General features: G+C 42.3%; 1 protein-coding gene across 1 annotated transcript; it reads right to left on the reverse strand.

Annotated features, from left to right (window-relative positions):
- Positions 1-625: 625 nt before the first annotated feature.
- Positions 626-16,722, reverse strand: kcnk12 (potassium channel, subfamily K, member 12). Its single transcript, XM_037466404.2, has 2 exons — positions 15,659-16,722; positions 626-4,099 (listed from the first exon to the last, which is right to left on the reverse strand). Exons 1-2 carry the CDS (start codon positions 15,996-15,998, stop codon positions 3,216-3,218), a joined length of 1,224 nt encoding a protein of 407 aa, XP_037322301.1. The 5' UTR covers positions 15,999-16,722; the 3' UTR covers positions 626-3,215.
- Positions 16,723-19,581: the final 2,859 nt, after the last annotated feature.

Consider the following 19,581-nt stretch of genomic DNA (forward strand, 5'->3'; position numbering starts at 1 on the left):
TGGGCTAGAAAATGTTGTATTATTTCAAATGAATTTTTTTGTTTGACGAGAACGTAACAAGAATTCATTACACTGAAAGAAAAGTCCGTGGCATGACATTTGAGGGGCGTACTGCGAGTCCTAAGACCTCCTTTCTCCTCTCACAGAAGATCCAGAAGACAACAGAAACGTTAAATCCATTGCAATCAATGGAGATATATTTTGCATTAAGCAAAAGGATTGTAATGTACTGCACACAGACTTTGTATACTAAATAATAAGGAACCTTTTTGTAATATGCAAGTACTAAAGTAAGACAATGAATTTTTAAGCCACACATGCATTTTAGATGAGCAAACATTACTCTACATATTATAATATTCAGTGTCTTATAAGCTTTATGTATTTCAGGGAAATACATTTGAATGGATATTGTATATTGACACACTTCTGGTGGACTTATGTTTAAGGAAGCATTTAAGATGACGTCACAGTCCTTTAATTCTCATTTTCAGTCCTTTATACACCTGTTTAAACACACAAATGCAAAAATACACACATGCTCCTTGCTAAGGATATGGTTAAGGATACAATGCGGCCAGCTAGAGCCCCAAAGGCTACTGGGGTATTAAATGATCAGTCAACAATCATGAAAACTCTTTTATTGTAACCTTGGGCCTCAGAAGGAAAATGAAGGCTTAAATAGAGCATTATGACAGTAAAACACCTCTCCAATATGTTGATCCAGCGGGTTATCATTGAATTTTACTCGATTAGGTGTAATTTGCCTATACTAATGCCCAAACGTCCTGGGGTTTGCCACTGCTATGACCCCCCTCCCCATCCCCTGACACTGCTAGCTCAAACATATAATCTTAAAGCGTATTTCTTGTTGTGTTAAGTATGAAGATTCAAACAGCATCGGGTTGTCTTAGCTTTGCATAAACACGGCTAGCCACTCATAAAACTATTTGTTTTACCTCTTGGAAATCTGTTTCCTCCCTCCCAACCTTCAGAGGACATGACACAAAACATGTTGCATGGAGCTTCCTTGTAAGAGTGGCAGCAATCTTCCCATTCAGCTTTCCGCAAGAAATTATATCACTATGTGTATTTTCCAAAGCAGCAAACTTTTTAAACATCTGGAAAACCTATTTTCTCATTAACCCGTTGTACCCATGTTTTGTGAGGGTATTTAAGTTCTGTATGGTGGTCATCTGCAGACATTAGACAATGACTTATTCAATTACCCACATGTACAAGCTATATGTAGAAAAATAGACTTTAAAGAGTCCTCTGTTTTATATACAGCTATCTCGTATGGCTTTAGCACAACAACATGCAGGAAAAACTAAGACAAGCCTGAAAATTTAACTACCTGAGTCATTTTCTCTATTCCTCTTGATGAGGCTGGGGAGTAAAAGAAATTATTCAAATCTATGTACGAACAGGATGAAAATCAATAAAGAATAGATTCAAATCCAATTCTTGCCTTATTGTAAAAGCGCATTTTAAGACATTCCAATACTACATATGTATATATATCTACATTTATGGCATGTCTCATCATATTCACAGTGTAAGGGTGATGAGCATGAGGAGAGAGCCAAGATCTGCGGGAAATAGGAGGCTGGAGGGATCTGTTAAGTGAATCCATAGATGACAGAGAAAAAGAAGTGAAAGGCCAGGATTTTACATGTTGAAGATGGATGCCAAGAATAGTTGAGTACTCGGCTGAAATAAGCCATTTTTTTTATTGGCCATGGATTTGACACCACCTTCTCTACCTCTAGGCATCTCTACTGTGTTCTCCTCCTTCATCTCTTAGCTTAACTATCAACGACTCCTTCTATGTTGGCAGTTTGACAAAAAGAATACACACATCACACGGCTATGACTCACACATGCCCCGGAAGAGATTAGCAACTAGAAGATTTATCTTGTGGTCTGGTAGCACTGCATCCTAAGGAAACACCAGCCATCCAAACTTTGGCTACACGTTTACACCAAAACCGAGGGTAATTGACTTGTGCAGGCCTTTAGGTCCCGCCCTGTTTCCCAGAGGAAACCACGTCAGTGAAGGAGTATGAAAATAAATCAGAGCATCCATTCAGGGTTTTGTTTTCAACTCGAGCATCTGACCTGCCTTCTTCCATTCTGTATTATTTAAAATACTGTACCTCCTGGAAAAAACCATCCATTATTTGTGTCTTCTGCCTCATATTTCACTTCAAACAAACATAAACCCTCTCCTCATGTATTCAGTTTCTACGAATACATTGGTCTACATTCTGCAGTCAAAGAGTAAATCATGCATTGCAAGCTGTTTTCGTTTTTTTTATTTTTTTTTAAAGAGTGGGAGTTGGGTGGTGCTTTCTTTTACCCTCCAAGTCAAAGTCTTTGGCCGCAGAAGCATTTTCTGGACTGATAAGAAGGCCAATTTCTCTCTCACAAAAAATGGATTACCATTTTGTACTCTCTTCTTTATCTTTGAGCAATTGAGAATGACTCATCGTGGCCCATTAGTGTAGAATCACCTGTCACTACTGCCCTGTTGAAATCAGCTACATCGCAGCCATGCTTAGCTAAACCTGCGCTGCCCCTCAGGAAGGAAATCAATCACCCGAGGGTAAAACTTGCCTCATGTAAAGATGGAAATGGAGTTTGCACATTCAATGGAAGGTTTAGAAATGGTGCAAAAAATGCATGAGATGTATAATGCATAGATCAGTATGTGCCATGTCATTCAGTGAATACATATGTCTCATTTATATCAGCATTCAATATGTACATTTAGATAAACTGTCCGAAAACAATGACGATTGCATTGTATGCCGACCGTGGCTCCTTTTGTAGCACATTTAAGTCGTACATGTCTGATATATTGAGCATATGTAACAGACCTCAAAATAACACTGACATATCAGTGATTTGTTCTGGGTTTGGTTTGAGGTGAGTGCAATGAGGGATGGAGGGTCCCCAGGTTTTGTTGACTTTGACGTGGTTCTCTCTTCATGCCATCATCATCATCATCATCATCATCATCATCATCAAATCATCACTGAAGCCATCACGACCTCGTGGAATTCCAGCCAAAAGCATCCAAAAGAGATCCCATGTTTCAAGTATAATAAGTTACATCTATCTCAGAAGCCTCGTCAATGGTAATCGACCTCAGTGTTTGTTTCGCTGTGTCAGTATCGAGAGATTCCACACTTCCTGTTTCACTGCGTCCTCTACCTAGAGTTACTCGTCTCTGCCAGCCTGTTGTTCATGATGCCGAGTGCCCCCACCCCTCCAGAGAAACCATTATGGCGGGAGCTGCCACAGACCGTCCTCGGATACCCATTGGCCGACTCGGACAGCTGCTTTTGCATGATGGCCAGCGACACCTTGTTAGAGGCTGCCAGATCTTTCATAGAGATCATCTCCCCCGACAATCGGCGCCCCTCCGTATCACTATCGCAGGGCCCGTCTGAGTCATGTGGCCGACCATGGCGCCCCTTGGAGCCAGGGCGGATGGCGTTGCGTCTGCCCAGGAGGAGGTTGGCTTTATTGCAGCGCTGGCAAAACAAGCAGCTCATTTTCTCCAGAATCCAGTTGAGCACCTGCTTGATGACAATAGAGATGACGTTAAAGAGTGAGTAGATGCAGCACACACCCATCAGCATGAAGAAGAAGTTGGCCACCCTGTAAAGGCTCTGGTGTCCGTAAGCCGCGCCCTGGCTGCTGACAAAATCCCCAAATCCGATGGTGCTGAAGGTGACAAAGCAGAAGTAGAGCGAGTCTAAGTAAGCCCAGCCCTCTACGGGGGTGTACATAGCTGATGCACAGCACGAGATGGTGATGGCTGACAGGCCCAGAATCAGCATAACGTGGTAGACGGACGGCTTCCAGCCGGGGAGGGAGTATGCCGAGAAGTCATGGCGGATCCCTGGCGGCAGTAGGCCACTGTTCCTGATTCGCCGCTCCCGCACAGCCTTCATCACCACGGCCAGCAGCGTGATGATGCGCTCAAGGAAGAGGTTAAAGAAGAGGATGGTGGCGGCGCAGCCCAGAAGCCCGTAAAAGATCAGGAACACTTTGCCGGCCACCGTCACGGGCGTTGTCATCCCAAAACCTGGAGAGACAGAGGAAGATATCAGACACCAGGGTCCCCAAACTGAGGGAACATGTTCACCTACAAGACAACTTCAGTTTACACAACAAATGCTTTTATCTAAATACTCTGGTGGCATGCTCCATGTGAAGTGGAGAGATAATAAGTTGATTATGCTATTTCATTTTGCAATAGTTAGCTATCCTAAAGGCTTTCTTCTAGGGAGAAGATTACAGAAGAGTAGTTAAACTAGTATTAAGTAGTCTTATTATTAGGTAAAGAGTAACAAAGTGTGTTTAGGGAAACGGTTGTGGAAAATAACTATTAAGCAGGAAAGTGGGGTTTGAAACCTGCCAAAAGCCTACTTGAAAAATAATTGTTTTTGGAGAATACAACAAGAGGGTTGAGTTTAGGAAAAATTTACAAAGCCTACAGTACGTTACATTAACACAAACAGTATCAATGTGCAAATTGCATTGTTGGCTACAAACACGCAGGTGCTTTCTTCAGCTATTCTATATACACCCTGGTGTGAAAAGCAAAAAGAAATTCCTACTCTGCTTGGGTACAAATAGTTTAGTGTTGTTGACTTCTGACACCATGGTGCCATTTGCCCAAAAACATCATATTTTGATAAACATGGATTTAACTGTGTTATCATTATTTATTCATGAAATAAATGAAAAAACAAGGACAGGAGAATGCCAGGAATATGCCTAGCTAATCCTTCTGAATATTCTCTGCCTCTCTGCTGTGTTGTTTGGCTTCCTGCTATCTTCCAATTTCTTAGTCAATTAGACTGAGTGTTCCAGCGGAGGAAGGGGTTACCAGAGGAGAGGCTCTTACTGGATTCTGCCTCACGTTGAAGGGGCACTTGTGAATCTCCAGGAGCATCTCAGGTGCATCTTTGACTTTGCAGCCACACCGATGTCTGACATTAATATTAGCTGATGAGTGTACCGTTATTTGAGTAAAATATTGTTTTTACTCATGAAGATTGAATTGTGAAACAGTTCTTTTAGCACTACAATCGGTTACTTCTAAGGTTTTGTAAGGGGCATTACTTGGATTAAACCATATCCCACCCCATACCCTATAATTAACCTTGACCGTAACCTTAAATGTACCCTATAAACCATGTCTTCATCCTAAAATGTAATTATTTCCACTACATTTAAGCACACACTCTTGAACGCACGTACAAACGCACAGACACAGTGTCCTTCTCCTCCTCCACACGACAGCAGATGGTATATTTGTCAACAAATGAAATCGTGCTGAAATATCAACCAGTTCACTCCCAGGCCAAGGTTAATTGATTGTTTCATCATGGCTATCGTCCATTTCAGGGCATTAGGGCAGAGTTTTCCCCCTTTTTTTCACCAACTCCTTCATAACCATCCATGTCAGGTAATAAATTACATCAATATCTGGACAATACTTCCTTTATGATACCCAAAATGGCTTTTCTGACCTTATCTCTCGCCATGAAAACCACTCTCCTGTGGGTTTGCTGTTGACACGCCAGGTCATTTAGATCAACGCTGATTGATACAGATTGTTTTATAGAGACGATTGGGAAGGGCCTTACACACACAGACATACACGTGTGTAGGCTTCATACGGTACACCGGACGCTAAATGACCTGGTTTTGTCCAAGATAGGGACAAAGTTCAGTAACAAACAATGAGGGACAGTTAGGTGACTGGAAGGTGATGTGATTATCCTAAATAAACCCCTTCAGTGAAATCCTATTTTAGTGTTTCATGGATAATTAATTAGCGGACCAAGTCTTTTTAACCCAACTGAACAAGTGGGAAACTAGATTAGATCTTCTGAAGGCGCACAGAGACAGTCTTCTGCACCGACTCTCATTACCAAGTAAATTACCTAAGAGGGGGGAAAGTCACCAGGCATTGATTCGGTGTAGCATTTCAGAGCCATTACTCACGATGCATTAGTGAAAACAGAGCAATACTAGAAAGCAACGGATGGGCAAGCTAAAACCAAACACTGTGTGATTTTACACAGAAAGACGAGAATTTAACTCTTAATAGGTACTAATTTTCCAATCCACACCAGTGATCCCGCTGCTGACCTCAGTTTAATCTTTCCACTGTGTCCGGGCCAAGATGAGTCATTTAATCCAGCAGGATTTGATAATGCAGGAAATCTTATGTGTGCTAATCCAATTAAATGTCACGCTCTAATGATGCTTACAAACATCATCTTACAATTCAGTTTCAACCAGAAGAAACGTTATGGAAATGGTGCCATTTGTATCTATTAATTTACCACCTGACAGTTTTAAGAGAAGAAGGAGAAGAAGGAGAAAAAGACATTGCTATAATCCGTTATCACACATGGGAAGATGAGTATACATTGTTAGTGGCCTGGAGTGATTTGAAGGTTAAAGTGAGCTTTTATCTCCAGTGGTTTAAATCACATGTACTCAGCAGTAATCATAGAGTCGACACTAAATAGACTGAATAGCTCCCATTACAGTCCAATGGCAAATTACTTTGGTCCATTAAGTTGTGTAGTAAAGTCAGGAAACATCCAAAGAGTACAAATTACTTAGAATGTTACTAATAGAAGTACTGATGTTCTCTGCATTTTATTTGCTACACTCGGTGAACCACTCGCCTCCTAAAAGTCAATCAATCATCAGATTTTTATACCATAGAGAAAGACACCCGTCTTTCAGAAGGTCCCTCTTTATCTCAACAATATGAAACACAAAGGAGCTAAAGCAGCGATTAAATTGAATCTTATAAAAATGCAATAAAGATTAAAAAAAAGACAACTCCAATTGAGTCATCATAATGCTCTGTGTCAGCTAGATAGGTAAAAAAGTATCTTAAACAAACAAGCCACAATATGTCGGTGTTCATGGTTTGTTTCTGCCGCCTCCGAGTGGCCCAAACGATCGGTCACAACAAAAAATATTAATATGCGCTTGTAAAAAAGGAAAACTAATCACCTTAATTGTCTGTTGGTCCATGTGGGATTGATTCAAAATGAACAACATTTGCCATTCTACTCGTAATTAGGTGCAACCGTTGTGTCTCATTTGAAGGTGCTATAAACGTTATTTGATTGTCTGCACACGGCTCTCACTTGTTTTGTCGCAGGCAAACATGGAGGTGACTGAGCTAGAATGGTGGAGGCAAGCAGTGCGAATGTTACTAACACTAACTAACACAATAACACTACGACAGAGAGAGTGTGTCATCACTCCGCAACATTTTACAGCACACAGTTGTTCGCTGCATATTTAGGTACGAATGTCGTACCTTTAATAGATTTGGGACAGCGCTGGAGCTTGCACACTGGAATGTGAATCTGGACATCAAGCCGTGGCTACACAGAAAAGGCATTTCAGTGTGACCTTTGCACGGCCTTTTCTGATCAATTTATCAGACAAATTGATTATAATATTCAACCCTATATTTGATTACAAAGATGAATCTTTTTTATCATTTGTGGCATGTGCAGCAGAGTCATTGCTGTCACAGCTCATCTATGCGCTGTTGGCAAAGACCAATTGACTTCTTTGAGCAAAACAAAGTGTCCCAAAAAAGACGTATTGATTCACTTTCCTGGAAAATGGCCTCACAAGGCCAACTATTATTAGGAGAGCACATTTCCATCATGTTGGAAATGTGAGATCAGCTGATAATTGATGCAAAATAAGGACCTTCTGAACTAATCTGAAAAAACTAGAGGAATATACAGTAGATGGGGCCAAAGCCTTTAATGGATACACGCATGAGAATAAAGGGTTTCTGAATGAAGGACGTAGGCTGTACATTCAGCAGCCTTCCAGTATTGAATCTGAAGGTCACCGTGTGCCATTAAGGACGACAGCCCCCCACTTACAACTCCCAGAGGGCTTGAAAATGGACCCAAAGATTAATTTAGGCACTGTTATGCAAACCAAAACTCAAATCTCGGCTTCCTCCTTCCTTCCCATGTCCCCAATTATGAAAGCTTAAACGCAAGCCCCAAGTCAAACTCACTGCATCCCAGTAGTGGGAATACACTTAAATTGGCCTGATAGGAGCAGCAGCAGAAAACGCCACGTTCCTCTGATGGCTGTGTTTCTGTGACAAACAGGAAATTATTTGTCATGGGGGGCCGAGCGGGGGTCTGCGGAGAGGAGGCAGCAACACGGCCAGACCTAAGACATCATCACAACATTTACTGAGAAGCTGCCAGGGTTACTGGCGGACTGGATAATAATAGAAACACTGGCCCGATCCTGCCAGTTTTACAGAAACCAGAGGATAGAAAAGGTCACATACATCATTGATATGCAGCTATATTGTTGTATCTGTGCACAATGTAAACAAAGGGCCTAGGTGATATTCATCAAACACCCAAAGATCAATATATCTATGTGCCCCCGAGGCAAGAGAGTGTGGCTTCGAATTCAACACCACTCACAGTATAGGCGGAAGGTTGCTGCTGTTCTGCATGTCAAGGCCTACTTAATAAGGGTTTTGTGTTGATTGTGTTCTGCATGGCTGTGCAATGATTAGAAATAAGGGACTGAGGTGACGTTTAAAACTTCGGAACAGATATCAATTACGAGAGAACGAGTAACAGGATAACCTCTGCAGTAAAACACAATTTACAATGCCTTCTTCTACAGATTTTGTCATTTGTTTGCCTCACCCATAACTGAATTGAGTCTGGTTTTTTAAATTGTATCTCAGTCGTTAATTCACTGGCAAGAGAGCGAGTATTGATTTATTGCAACAACAAAAAAAAGAATTATGCAGTGTCTTTGGATCTGTTCCAACATTTATTATTTTTCTCTTCATTCTTTCGATCTATTCAAAAAAAAAATCTTTTCAGGGTTTAAAAAGAACCCGAAAGAGTCCCGTACTGTGCACTTTATAGGGGTCAGGGCTTCAATAAGCAAAATGACATTGTCGTCGCCCACCGGTAAAAGGTAACGAAGATTTTGTCCTTTCATGTGACTGAGGAGTCATGCTCTCATCAGATTAATAGCTTCTCCATGAATGATCTAAAGGCTGAATGTCCTTGTGTTTCCTAGTGTCTTGCTCTGAATGCAGAGTCAATGTTTGAGTTAATGCTTAGCCACATAAAGCCCTCTTGTATGATTCCAAAAAGTAAACACAGCTGTCCAGGTGGGGCTTCGGAAACACTATAACCCTCAGATCGGAGCGATAAGCCATGTTCAACATAATAGATAATACAGATTTGGTGCACATGTAGTGTAGCATGGTGTCGCTACATTAAGTGCACCGTACGTCTTCGGATGATGTGCTTTCATTACAGGAAAACAGGAAAATCAGATGCCAGCTGGACATTAATGCTTGAGGCTCAGAAGATATTCAATTTAATGTTTTTTCATCACTGATAATGTAAAAGCACAATAATTTAAGGCCAATGAAAGTGCTAAAACCAGACTGCTAAGTAAGTGGAAGATGCAATAAAGATCATGGAGAGGGCATGGACCAAATCACAGCAAGCTGTCTCAGAGAAACACTCTAAATTATGCTTTACTTTCTACTAACCAAATGTATCTGAGACTCCAGACATCAACCCGGAGGTAGCTGCATTGTTCATGTTGGTATGATGACATAAAACATGCCAGTTTAAATTATGGATGACCGTTATTTGATGATTGAAATTTGTGCCAAATGAAAGTGTCCAAGTAAGCAAGAGGCTGATTGTTTGAGAAGAAGATCTGTTTTGTGAACGATTTAACGTCTTCTGCTTCTTGGCAGCTGATCTTCACAGCGTGAGTTTACTGAGAATCTTAGAGCTCTTTCCTCTAATCCAAACAGATTGTGTGAGAAATCCAACATGATTGGAACGGCATGTGGTCCTATTCTAGACGGGCACTGGTGTTTGAATTTGAATTTCTCTCGAAGGCAGATGTGTAATACACAATCCCCTCTGCTACAACTAGTATCTGGCCTGGGATGTCAAGCTCCACGGACGACGCCATCTTGTAATCCAATCGTCTTTATGATTCACGGTCAAGCTCAAGAATCACTCACAAGTAACGCTGTTATTGAGTTTGCTTTGTTTTGACCGAAAGGAATTAGGTAGGTGTGAGAGGACGTTGTGTTGTCCCAAATTTGAAATTGCAATGAATATTATATCCGAATGCTGCTTACATGTAAGCAGTTAAAGGACGCTATCATTTTGCATGTCTTTGTGTGTCTCTCCCCTTCGCACAATGAAGGGTGGACGGCGGCCAAATCGCTGTTTGCTGACTTGCTGATAGCTTATTACTATTTAAAACTATCAAACATGAACCGAGATGCAGATAAATGTTCTGCAGGTGCAGAAGTAGAATCTAATATGCAATATATGGCATCCTTTTTACTGGGGTTTCATTGCATCAACCAACACAAAAGTTTCAAGAGTGGGACTTTTCTGCTTATGGGATAAGTTCAAACTGTGAGTCAGCATTGACTTTGTCAGAGAAACTGATGAGAGTCAAATATTAATACCAGAATAGGATTTACAATGTCTGTTGAAGTTAGCCCTGATAGGAAGCAGTGCTGAGCACTGCAGGGTGTAAAGAGCACACAGAGTTTATGGTCTCTTTACGTTGGCCAGTGCAAAGAGCAGAATCAGTGAAATTCTAATCAGTTTGGAGGAGAAAGCCCAGCTATTCTGCTGTGCCCTCTAAATTGATCTCGGTATCACCATGATCGTTTGAGTTTGTGAGTTACTGTACGTAGGCGAATGTACGCCTTAGCACGTCAGGGCAGATTTATGACCCGCTGTGACAGAGTGCAGAGGTGTGTACAGCCGTGCTGTACGGCTGCAGTTAAGTAAGATGGGGATTTATTGAAGTCAATCCCTCACGGCAATGAAGCTCTACGCACACACACACACACACACACACACACACCGCTCCACATCAGAAAGCACGCAGTGAGGCAAGAAACTTGGCGAGGGGCAGAATCAGTAGGATGAAATGTATTTCAAGCAGCTATGTCATCTGGAGAATAATATTCTTATTTTTCCACTGAAGTCAAGCAATCTGAGTGGTTGATTGTCAATTTAAAAGTTACAAAAAATTGTAAATTTTGAGTTATGGGCCAAATCATTTTCGAGTCTTCTTTGAGACAGTGTGGTTTCTTTTGGTTGCACAACCAAGATGGCAACTCATGAAATGTGAACTCAAGGCTTCCGAAAAGCAGTCCACTAACCAATTAGAGATGTCACGGTCCACTATTACGTCATAGACCAGTGGTCTTCAACGTTTTTCAAGCCAAGGTCCCCCAAACTGATGGCGAGATGGAGCAGGGATGCCGTACTATATGAATTGCATAACATTGTGTTTATATTATACTGGGCCTAGTGGCATGTATAAACATAGCTACCCTGTGATTGTGCATTCAATACTAAGCTATTGAAATAATGCACAGGTTCATATATTCGTTGAACCGGTGCCCAGTGTGAGAGAGCTCCTGTGGGGAGCTGAAGGTGTGCACATTGCAGACTGATAGCGACCCCCCTGCAGTACCTCCGTGGACCCCCTGTTAAAGACCTCTGTCATAGACCATCTATGGTTGTGGGCCCTAAACCTAAACAATGATTCAGAATCTCGACCAGTGACACCTTTTGCTATAAAAATAGTCCATTATAGCAATGTTAATCCAACGCGGTTATATTACACGAACAGATTTATGCAGCAGCGGTGCAGTTTGGCTGCTCCACTTCCTCTTTGGGGACACAATTTTTTGTGCTGAGCATCCGGACTGCACACAGTCCAAAGAGACATCCAGTGCCTTTCATGTCACTGAAGCTCCTGTGTTTTCCATTTTTTACAGTGACATTTCCTCTGAGTCTGTGATTTCACAGAGCAGCCTGGAGATCTAAAGAGAAGAGAGGGGAGGTAAGGCACAGAGAGTCATACTGACCAGCTTCAAATGGCTCCGTAAAACAAACCGCAGTGATCTTCACCTCATTATGTAATGGGCTGCTTGTATGATGTGTGCACACTATTTTGTAACACAACTGCAATGTTGTGCTGCAGTAACTCACTGTAAAAAGAGATCAAAATGATTGACTGAATGGATCCAAGTCAGTGAGTGCGTTGCAATGAGTCAGATGTGAGAAGGATGTTAGACAGGTGAACCAGTGCTAAACCGAGAGACAGACAGACAAGAATAAACATCGCTGTGCATCGAAGAATACGATTACACAGATTTCAAACCTCTCCCACCCACCTCCCGAAGCACACTCATAACATACAGCAACAGTAGCAACAACACAGATGTTTGTTTTTTCTTCTCCCAGCGAGCGGTTCCTCCAAATACAAGCATGACATCAAAGCCAGAACACCGCCAGGAATTCCGTCCGTCATGTGACATTTCAAATGCCAAATGCACGCTTTGCCAGTCTGAGGTGATATTGTCTTGGAACCTCGGAGACTCAATATTTGATTTGAAGCGTCATCCAGATACATTGGCCCTGGTCATACAAGCGTGTAATAGTCCTCAGCGACATTGTGCCGTAAAATCTGCCTGTTTTTAAATTGGCACGAGAACACAAGGAAGGCAACGCTAAACTAAAGCATTTGGGCTGTTTACAATCCTAATGAGGGAGAGGACAGGGGCAATTAACATTTTTCGAAAGCATTTTGTCTGATAATGACACAACGAGATTTCTTAATCCCAACATATTCACTTTAGGGACCAGAAATAGTGTCACTTAATATTCTAGACCTAACTGGGTAAAGTCTGCAAAGTTTTTGTGTCTTGGCTTTCACAGTAATATGTTAACTGTCTATTGTATTTAAATCTCAAAAGTGCTCTTTTACACTATTTACCCAGATTTGGCTCCATCTGAGATGTTTCACCTTATTGGGACTATAAAAAACGTACATATAGCAGACTGATAATGTTGCTTCGGTCAGACGTCAAACTAGACTACTGTTTGACAGCATTACTTTAACTAGTTTTGTCTCTTGGTGCCAATATAAACCTCCATTAGCCTAATGGGGCCACTTTGATTAATATATTGAATAGAGCGCCGTATCATCTTGCTGTAGCAAGAGATGTTTATCTTCCCTCAACTCCACTGACATATAACCTAATTTTCTTAGCTGTGGACTACATGGAGGTTAAATCAGTCCTCATTTGCATGAACGTCTGTATTGTGCAGTTTTTTCAACTCCTCCTATCTGCATTGTTTGCCTTTGTGACTTCTCCGAGTGGGTGGTTGTAAGTGTGATGGAGCTGGAAGCCACTGTGGCTGCCAGAGGCAAAGACAAGCAGGACAGAGTCCATACCCAGAAATAAATATCGCTGAATATTATAATCACAGAACAACAAACTGCTCTAAATGGCCCGTCCCGCTCAATCTCAACAAGTGCACTTGATCCACAGACAAGTATTACCCCTGTGAGCACTTCCAAGTTTCCAAAGTATTTCTCAAAAATCTCCCCCTAGCAACTTACGAGGAGACCTAAAGGCCCACTAACAGCTACAGAGAGCTGCCCTAATTGGCAGCTGGCAGCTATCAGTCAGCCTTGAGGTTTATGAATAGCTTTCCTATTGATAGAAATGCTGTTTGGAGAGCAGACTTGTGTGCCCTCTTCATTGAGCATGCAAACATTAAAGCTGCGTCTGAAAATGTAGGGCAGGACAAAAAAACAGAGTTGGATGAAAACAAATAGAAACTCCTCAAAGCCGGGAGTCCACGGCCATGCCAGCGGCTGTTAATGTTTACCCAGGGATGGACTATGCCGGACTGAAGATCATACCCGCTCACCCGCATGGAAATTGATCGGCAAGTGCGACTGCCAAAGACGTTGCCTATCGACATTAGATTGACATCAAGCAAAGAGCAATGGCTTTTTATTTTATATTAGCATTAATCAGAGTTCAACTAAGACTAATGGAATTGTAATTTGTTTTGTTGGTATTTGGTCAAGTGTTAAAGAACTGAAGTTCCCTTTCTAATTTCAAATGTCAAAAAGTTTGAGAAAACATAATTTGCTGAGGAAGATCCTCTGATATGAAGGAAATCTCAAGAGTAAATCTTATGATGAGGTCGCCTGAAAGCAGATGCATCATTTTGCAACAGAGGTTTACACTGCACGTTAGGGACAAATGGCTGGTGGATGTGGGCAAAACTTGACCAGAAGGGACCATGGCTTCAATTTTGTTCTTCAATTTATGAAAGTGATACTGTGGAGGCACATTGAGGGGAGCACAGCGATGATTTCAAGCCGCTGCCACAGCACGGCGGCTGGAAGTGTTAACGAGGAATGTCTGGAGTGCACAGGGTGATACCACTCTGAATTGTGTTTGGGAGGCCCCCAAATCCCTTTGTGGACTGGAGATCATAGCAAGATGGAAATCTAGACAGAAATCCATGCAAGCGCATGAAAACGACAAATACTGTAGAAAGCCTTTTCCCTTCCACCCCCCACCCCTCGTAATGAGCTGAGTCGGTTTAAATGATCTTGCTTGACACATGACCACTGGAGCACAAGAGGATTTCAACCTGCCACAGACATGTGCACAAACACGGCCGCTGCGGGTCCCTTCTGTGACTCGGTGAGCTGAGAGCGAGGGCTGCCTGGGAGCGCTGCATTTGTGTATCTAAGAGGAGGAGGTTGAGGAGACAGCAGCTCTCACGACAGGCTTTTACAATTTATAAACTTTTGGATCGTATTGATCCAATTCTCCCTTTGCACCCATGCACAGCCGCCAGCTTCCGATAGCGCTCTCCTCGCTCAAGTTTTCAATAATTAGGAGGCGCCGGAGGTATCACAGTGCACATATATGGTGAACTAAACTAGACGATAACAATACCTATACCTATATACAGTCAAGCCAGAGTTTGCTTGTTCACTCGCTCGCGCTCACTCTCTCACCCTGTTCCTGTGGCTCCTTTCTAACCACCAGGGTGGAAGAGGCAGAGGAGTTGGAGTCATCAGGCATGCAGTGCACCCCGCCGTTGGCCCTCGGGGTGCCCTGCGAGGGACACTTGCTCTTTTCTGACCTATCGCATGAGTAAATGTTAAATGAGGGGGAGCAGACGGGGCTTCTCATTGACATTCCTGCATGTTTGACTGGCCGTTCGGCAACGAAAAAAAGAAGAACCCATGGGTGCTGTCCTATAACAAGGGATGAGTGTGCCATTCCTGGCAGGCAAGTCAGATGTCGCCCCTGTTGCCAAAGTCCCTCACAGCCAAAATGTAACACATGACTGGAAAATAACCCAAAATGTTAATCTGTTATTCTGTGTGTAAGCCAGTGGAAATATAGCAGCCTGCAGGGATGGCAGCTCCTTTTTGATTTCCAGACGGTCAGTAATGGTATTATTATTTAACAAGCAGAGGCCATATTAATAGTGCACATTATGCAACTTATTGGTCTTGAGCTTCATCAAGGCAATATGCCCCAAAAGTGTTCATTCCCTACATCGATCCAACAACTACTGACTTATGGTGTGAATTGATTTGCACTTATGTGCTGCTTTCCAGGCTCTACATGGGCCTGTCACATAGTTTCACATGACATAATGTATACTTCTCAACAACCAAAGCGAATATATAGATCACCCACCTATAGTCGACACAACAGTTCCAACAAAATAAAAAGCCCCAGTAAAATCCCATCGTGGCCTCAGGGCATCAGCCCGGATCCCGGCGGCGATGGCAGCCTCGTACTCCCGCAGGAAGGAGTTGAGGTCCCGCAGGCTGATGTTGAAGGTCTCGCTGAAGTTGAGGAGCGTCCCGTTCCAGCGGCCGTGAGCCCGCAGCTCCGACGGCCTCTCTATGGCCGAGAAGACCGCGGCGCCGCACAGCAAGTACAGTACGATGAGGACAGCGAGCAGCACGAAGCGGCCGTTGTCCTCGTTGAGGTGCAGGGAGCGGCAGCCTTGCAATCGCTGGCCAGGCATCATCCGAATTTCAGCACCACGCGCGTGTCGGACAGCGACAAGCTCCACATCGGAGACGGCATTCACTCGTCCGCAGGTGTCCTCTGGAAGTCGCTGCCTGGCACCCTCTCTGCACTTCTGTCTGCAACATCTCGTCCACTTAGCACGTTACCTTGTCCCATTGTAGTTGTGAAGTGGTTTGAAAAACGCTCCGCTTGGGGATGTAAGTGTGGAGAACCACGAAAGAGTTCATGAGAAAAGCTGCATTGAATCATGATGGATACATTCTCTCCTACAGTTGTGGCAATGCAGTTGACGTGAAGTAGACTGCAGCTGAACGCTTGTGTGTGCAAGCAGCACTATAGTAGTATCCTCTGGGTCCGCTGCACCAAATTGTTCTTACACGAGGAAAGAAAAAAAAAGAAAAATTCGGCAAGTTCCAACTGATTCGCGTCCCGAGGCAAAAGCCCGCTCTCAAATAAAGTCATCCATCATCCGGCTTGCTGGGACTGGAGCGGTGCGGAGCTGCTTCTACTTTCATGTGGACTCGTTACGGGCACGTTGCATGCATATATGCACCGCTGCATATGGCAAATCTTGGACTATTGCATCCCGCCGCAGCAGAAGAAGGACAGCAGATTGAAGGCGTGCAGGTTGCAGCCATTGGCTGAGGTAAATGAGTGTCCTCGTGCGCCCTTATTGAGTCAGAGGATTTACATTTTCACTTGAGTGCAGCGGTGATAACTCCTTCCAGGCGCACTGAGGATGCTGCGCTCACTCAACTCTTTCCCACTTTCTTCCACGCGGGAAATGGTTTAGAAAGAAAGGTACACTCCTGAAATAAGCTTCTTGAAAAGTTTATAAAAGCTTCAGCAGTGCCAAAATGTGTCAAAATGTGAAAAACATACACCTTCCAAGAAAAATAAATTTCACATTCACAATTGGGATATTTTAAATTATTAAAGTACTCCTCATGCAGCAGAACGATACCAGATAGAAATATATTTTGATTATAAATTGATTATAAATTAACTGTAGATGCAAACTTGCAAGAAATCACATATAAGCTTGCAGGTGAACTTTTATTGCATTGTGTTTGTGAAGCTACTATGATTAGATATTTTAAAATAAAATAAATATGGCAATTGATTTTCTTTCAATCCCCCATGATAAATGCACTGATCCATTTTTCACCAATCACACTTTTACAGTGTCTCAATCATTTTGCTGCATCATATCTTTAAAAAAACATTAAAGATGAATAATATCCAATAGCTGCATGCGGCAATATATACTAGAGCATAATCATAAGCCTTTATGTGTGCCTGCCTGTTGTATGATACTCAAGCTGCATTAAGAAAACAGTCGGAGACAGACATGATCTCACTGTGCTGTCATCGCTTGATTTAAACGAATAACGACCCACTCTGCATGCTTTTAAGAACCAACAGAGGACTACGAAGGACGATGGAGAAATGCAATGCATCAAAAAAGATACATCTCATTTCGGCTGGACGTTAAGAACAGCAACAGCTAAGCTCAAATATAGATGATCAAGAGCTCTTTCTCCATAAAAAATACCTTTTAAAACGGACTGGTGCTTTAAAAATCCAACTAATGAGCAGTGATTCAATAAACTGTGACGGTAGAGTGCTTATGATTAGGCTTCAAACCTCTCCCTACTCCACAAATGCCTGAACATATAGTGGGTCTTAAGAATATGATACGTACTATGGTTGGAATCCGCATTGCAGAGACAGGACATAAATATATTTTTTCCAATGAGCAGGCAGTAGTTGGGCTTCACAAAGTAGTTTATTGATTATGCCGGGGTTATTGGCTCGAAAACATCAAGTCAGGCAGCTCAACACAGTCCTCTTCGCTAATTAGCTCGGATGTAAGAAAGCACGGAACGATGATGTAATAGGAGAAAACATCAATGAAAAGTTATGTCTGAGGCACTGGCTGGCTGCATATTAATTTAGTAAATATGCGCATGCACAGTGCCTGAATGCCCAAAAGGAGATACATGAGCAGAATTCAACTAGAGGAAACAAACGCAGCATCAGTGATGGTGATGAGCAGCAAAACGAGGCAAACACTGATCAGTGGAAATTAAGTTATTTGATTATGTGTATTCTACCACTTTCAGTCATCTATGTTTCAGCGTGCGGGGGGAGGGAGGGGGGGGGGGCATGGAACACAGTGCCATTTTCTTGTATTTTTGGCTTCAAATCCTGCATAACTCATTCATACTATTTGCCTATGAATAAGCCATATGAAGAGTTTAACAATGTTCGATGATTGATTGATTGATGATTGACTACAACCAATCTGTATATATATATATATATATATATACATATTGCTACTCAGTGTAAATCAACACAGACATTGTGGCCAAAAGAGATTGTTTCTTGGTGATGGTTTGTGCATTGTTGCTCATGAGGTAACCTTCCTAATTGTAACATTCCTATGAAGCTATATGGTTTAACGTTAAAGCACTAAACATTAGAATAATTAAATAATAATAAGAATTCCCCTTTAAGCTGCAGTTGCAGTAAGTGTTGAATGGAATAAATCACCTCTGGCCTGTTACAGTGGAGATAAAGGATGTTTGGGCATGATAGAGGGGAGACAACCCTTGCACCGCCCTCCTGCTGTGAATAAAGATGAGGAGACCAAGGAGGGCACACACACGCTTACAGTGGGAAATGGATTGGCCAGGGAAGCGAAGGAGGTCTTTCGTTGAGGGCTGATCCCATTGATTGAGAACGTATGGTGAAATCAATCCTTTTGTCATTTTACAAAAAGCACTTTGCAAACAGCCTTTCAATGGTTAAATGTGACCTGAAGAATCCAACAAGTTCTTGTGCATGATGGTGAATGGTGATTTGAGAGTTGAACGCCATAGTGTTGCAAGCAGTCAGGGGTGTATTGATTAACATCTGGCTTGAAAAGGCCAATTAAGCCATCGCAGGCCTCTGAGATAACGGAGGATCCGTACTGAAAACAATGTGTTGTGAAAGGGTCTAGAGTGACTAAATCCAAATGTCCCCCATAAACCCCAAGCCTTGAACCCTTGGGGACTAAATTGATGTCACCTGGTAAGTGGTTGTGTGAGAGTCTGGAAGGGCTTGAAATTGTCTAAATACGAACGGCCCTTTGCTGCAACACATCACGTCACCATGACAACGTCAAGATGTATGTTAATATGATGCACAATTGAGTTTAAAAAAAAGAAGCTACTTTTCACTCCCTGATTTGAATGTCTTCCAGAATCTTTCCTCACAAGATAAGGGCTCATTTTAAATATCTGTGAGGGGGAAGACCGGCCATCAATGCAACCGCTGGACACTGTTTCAAAGATCAGCGCTGTTCTGACCATGTTCTTAAGTATTTCTGCAGCTTTTCAAGTAAAACTTTTAATTAGAAGTTTGAATTGATCTTTATAACAGAAACGTTGTGTTAGCTAGCTTGGTGTTAGTTAATTAGCATTATGAATCCAAATCTAAGCTGCATACAGCTTTACTCTTTTATTTCAAACCCCAGGATTTTCTTTTTAAATTAAACCTAGTTGCAATCTCTACATGAGCACTGGCAAGAG

This window comes from Pungitius pungitius, chromosome 13 (genome assembly GCF_949316345.1).
Source record: "Pungitius pungitius chromosome 13, fPunPun2.1, whole genome shotgun sequence".
NCBI classification, from domain to species: Eukaryota; Metazoa; Chordata; class Actinopteri; order Perciformes; family Gasterosteidae; genus Pungitius; species Pungitius pungitius.

Coding starts and splice junctions, on each gene's coding strand:
- kcnk12 (XM_037466404.2), bottom strand. CDS start 15,998: ATGATGCCTGGCCAGCGATTGCAAGGCTGCCGCTCCCTGCACCTCAAC. Junction 4,100..15,658: donor AACTGTTGTGTCGACTATAG/GTGGGTGATCTA, acceptor CTGTCTCTCCAG/GTTTTGGGATGACAACGCCC.